Source organism: Apaloderma vittatum, unplaced genomic scaffold (genome assembly GCF_000703405.1).
Source record: "Apaloderma vittatum isolate BGI_N311 unplaced genomic scaffold, ASM70340v1 scaffold33950, whole genome shotgun sequence".
NCBI classification, from domain to species: Eukaryota; Metazoa; Chordata; class Aves; order Trogoniformes; family Trogonidae; genus Apaloderma; species Apaloderma vittatum.
In genome coordinates, this window is record NW_009695896.1 from 8630 (window position 1) to 12803 (window position 4174).

At 42.3% G+C, this 4174-nt stretch overlaps 1 protein-coding gene across 1 annotated transcript in view; it reads left to right on the forward strand.

Annotated features, from left to right (window-relative positions):
• Window positions 1-2526, forward strand: part of EIF2S2 (eukaryotic translation initiation factor 2, subunit 2 beta, 38kDa) — a 6755-nt gene extending 4229 nt beyond the window's left edge. The window contains exons 6-8 of the mRNA XM_009872660.1: window positions 175-231; window positions 1256-1341; window positions 2045-2526. Of these exons, the coding sequence (XP_009870962.1) occupies window positions 175-231; window positions 1256-1341; window positions 2045-2220 (319 nt within the window). The 3' untranslated portion in view covers window positions 2221-2526. The remainder of the gene's footprint in view (window positions 1-174; window positions 232-1255; window positions 1342-2044) is intronic.
• The last annotated feature ends 1648 nt before the right edge of the window (window positions 2527-4174 follow it).

A 4174-nucleotide genomic window follows, 5' to 3' on the forward strand; every position in this document is an offset into this window, starting at 1 on the left:
GTTCAGCTCTCTTGGGTCTGCCGTCATTGCCTGTCCATGCTCTTTGGCGCAGACCCTCTGGCACTGCCCCATTTCAGACTTAGTAATTTAAGATCGTTTCAGCCTGCCAGTCTTGTATAAATATCAGATTTCTCTGAGGAGGGAAGGCTAAACATATCCCTACTCTATTTTTAGATTACATCGTCAGCCAAAACATCTTCTGGCATTTTTGTTGGCAGAATTGGGTACAAGGTAAGGCTACTGGGCTGTGAGTGTGTTTCTGTGCGTAGGAAGCAATGGCAAGGTAGTTGATGTCTGTCCAAAAAAAATTACAGAATCACAGAATTGTTGAGGCTGGAGAAAACCTTGGATTTAGGTCTGTGTACGTGTGCTTGAACATCAGGCGTTTCTTCTCCGCGCTCTGCTGACTGATTGGAGAGGTGCCTGTCTTAGGGAGAAGGGACAGAGGCAAATTCTTCAGTCCCAGGGGAGAGTTTGGGTGAGAGTTTGGACCCCTTGTTTGGGACCTTTCTTAAAGATGCTCCAGCTTGTACTGGCTCAAGACAGGTGATGGACAGCGAGGGAAGGGAGAGTGACTTCCTGATGGCAAGTATTTCAGGCCTGGAGCTAGTTATTCTAATGCTGTAGTTAAATCCATCTGTCTTAGCATCAACCTAGTTGATTTTACATCTCTTGTCAAAGGTCTCATGGTGGGGCCATGTCCTTTCTGGTCGTGCATTCATTTCTCTGTTGTAGACTGCAGTGTTGTTTTATGTAGGCAGAGACCCAAGGAGTTCAGCTGCATCGCGTGTGTAACAAATGCCCATTTGATTTGGGTTTTGGGGTCTCTTCAGCTCTGAATGACTTAAACAGCAACTTAGAAACCATGAAGTGAAAAAAACATTCAATTTACTACATCAGAATGAGTCATGAGATCTTCTTCTAGCCATGTTATGCCCTGCTAGGGGGTTGTTGCGGTCACTTCCGTGGGATAAGCAGGTGTTAATTCTCAATTCTCTAAAGTTCTCATTGAGGTAGCTTAACTGTGAGATTTTATCTCTGCTGGAGTTTGCTTTTACTGCAGTGAGGGTTATGGTTGGGCAAAGCTGTAGGTTTTCAAGTGCCTTCAGAATCTTGCATTTGTTTTTCCACAAAGTAATTCGGGCTTACTCTTATGTTGAAGAATGCATCATTACCTTGCTTCATGTTTTTGACTTGTTTGAACACCTGTTGTCTTCTGCAAATGAAACAGGTTTTTTTTTTTCTTTTAAATTAGTGGCTCAATAGATGGTAACAACCAACTTGTAATCAAAGGCAGATTCCAGCAAAAACAGATAGAAAACGTCTTGAGAAGATACATCAGTAAGTATAACTCCCTTTTTCTGCTACAGATTTCTCTCAGACCCCCTGTGATGACTGGTGGCCTGTGTATGGCCCACGGGTGTGTGTGTGCTGTGGAGATTCTGTGCTAAAAAGCTACAACTTTGCTGCAGCTTTATCATGGAATAATGCAAGTACAGGGGGTTCTGCCGTGGTTGTAGTAAGCACAGAGCTTGTACGCTCTCCTGGCACTAAACCACACTGAGGAAAACAGGAAGAACACTTAAGAATTGCTTGTTTTGATCTGTGGAAAATAACAGGAAATCTTAATTTTAAACTCTGTTGTATGTGTTAATTAAGTGCTGCTGGTCAAAGCACTCGCAGGTGATACATAACAAAAATGACTGCTGGGGCTGTACAGCAGTTGCTGGCTTCTGGGAACGCTGCTTCAGCAGAGGAAGTTCTGGAACACCAGTGGGAAATCTTAACCGGTTGTTACTATTTTGGAAACACCAGTGTCAGTGCATAATGTACCGTGTGAAACCTCCTCCTTACTAACCTGGGAACCAGGGAGGAATTTTTAGGTTGCCTCTACCTCTGTGGTTTTTGTAGTAAGGCAGAAGTAGATGCATTTGAACAGCCTCCCAAGATGGGTTTGAACTGTTAAGCTAAGGGCTGAAGAAGTGGTGACTTGTCTGCTGATAATGCTCTATCTTTTAACTGCAACTTAATTCCTTTTCTACAGAGGAGTATGTCACCTGTCATACGTGTCGGTCGCCAGACACAATCCTACAGAAGGACACCAGGTTATATTTCTTGCAGTGTGAGACCTGCCACTCTCGCTGCTCCGTCGCCAGCATCAAAACTGGTTTCCAGGCTGTCACAGGCAAGAGAGCACAGCTCCGTGCCAAAGCTAACTAGTTTGCTAATCAACACTGGATTTTTGCAAAGTGTTCTGGGGAGATATGACTGGACAGGTTTACAATCGGAATGGATTTACCGTTGTATTAAAACAAGATTGTAAAAAAAAAAAAAAATCTACGAGAAATTTGGCTTTCGATTGGTCTGTGAAGTCCTTGCAAGGTGCAGATCCTCAAGCTGTTCACATACATTTGCTCATTGAATATATTTTACCAACTGTAAGGAACGAGATGGGAAAGGAAGTGCTTTTTAATCCATTCAGACTTCTGTAAAACACAAGATAAATTAAAGATACTATAACAGTGAGTGTCTTCAATTTGGGTTTTTCCTTCAGTTTCCTCTTTTTAAACAGCCCATGGGAGTGGTTGGCAGATTGTTCAGCAGATCATGTCGCTGAACTGTGTCCAAGACCCAGAATAAAGTTTTTAAGATCAAGGTTATTTTGCTTTTACATAGCAAGCTTAACTATTAATTAGGCTATTGCTGACCAGAGAAACCAGTCGTAAAATGTCACGGGGATGATACACCAACACAGGAACTGCTCATGCTTTTGTAGCCACATTAGTATGGGAATGCATTTTGCACAGAAAGGGACATCAGGACCTGTAGATCCTGCTTAATGAGGCAGAATGTAGCTTTGAGAGAGTTCAGCTGCCCTATCAATGCTGATTCTTAACATGGGTTTTATTAAACTGTACTGTCAGCTTTCATAGTGTCATGATATGAAATTTTGCAAGTTTAACAGAGAAATGTTTATATTTGTGAAGTCCTGCACTCTTCACCACTTTAAAAAGAATCTAACTAAATGCAGAAAAAAACCTGATAGGTAATGTCATTCTGTGACAGCTGCAACACACCTTCTTACATAAATCTTGAATTTACAGAAGATACTGCCAAGTAGTTTGAGTTCCAAATGACCACGTTATGCTTCTTGATCATAACAAGCGCTTCGCTAGCAGTCGGCATCGGTAACCTTGGGGACGTGCACGGCGCTGTCCCAGCGCCTTTTCCTAGTGCTGTAGGAGTTTTGTTACAGCTGCCAGGTACCAAGATGCAAACGGGGAGCGAAGTCCCTCTCAAGGGCGGTCGAGGGGAACAGTTTTCATTTTATCGCCAAAATGGCACAAGGGTTCAGGATGAGGTGCAGGAGCTCGGCACACGGGGCGCCGGTCCCTGCAGGTAAGCGGAGTAGCCTGCTCCCTGGAGAACGTGGTGGTCACTGGGAATGCAATTCATCAAATATTGGAAACTGAAGGGTTTCTACCGGGTTTTAACCTTTGTATCTATATTAATACAGAACACAGTCTTGCTGGGAAGTCACTTACTCTCTATTTGAGAACTTGACAGCACTGTTAAGGCAAAAAAAAAAAAATCAAGGTTTTCTGGTTGGTTTCTTAAGAGCATTTTGAATTTCAAGTGAGCTATAAGAAATGTTGGATGTATCTTTAAGTGAATAAAGCCAGGATCAGTGCCTCTTGTAACTTTGTATTCCTGTTTTTTTGGGTGCGCTTTTTTTTTTTTTTCTCTAGGAAATAGGCATTCTTCTGTTGGAAGTAAAACTTTTTGGAGAAGTGATAGTTGCCTTTTTGTTGCAGCAACTTGCTGCTGGGACACGCTGAAAAAATAGCCGAAGAATGAGGCTTTCAAATTTTAAAGGCTTATTTTTTTTCCTGAGTCAGATGCCTTTAACATAACTTTTAGAAAAATACAGCCTTGAGCTGTTGCTGTATTTTAGTGCATTAAACACAAAGATTGATTTCAGTATATTTGGATTGAAAAGATCACGTTAATGACAAAATAATTGTTCGAACCCATCAGCTGTGAGCTCTTCTGGCTCACAGGAGGGGTTTATAGGTGTGTTTTATAGATGTGGTTTGAGTTTGCGCATGAAATCCTGGGAGCTAACGAAGAGCACGGCACTGCAGCACCATCTGGCTGTGCCTGGAGTTCTTTT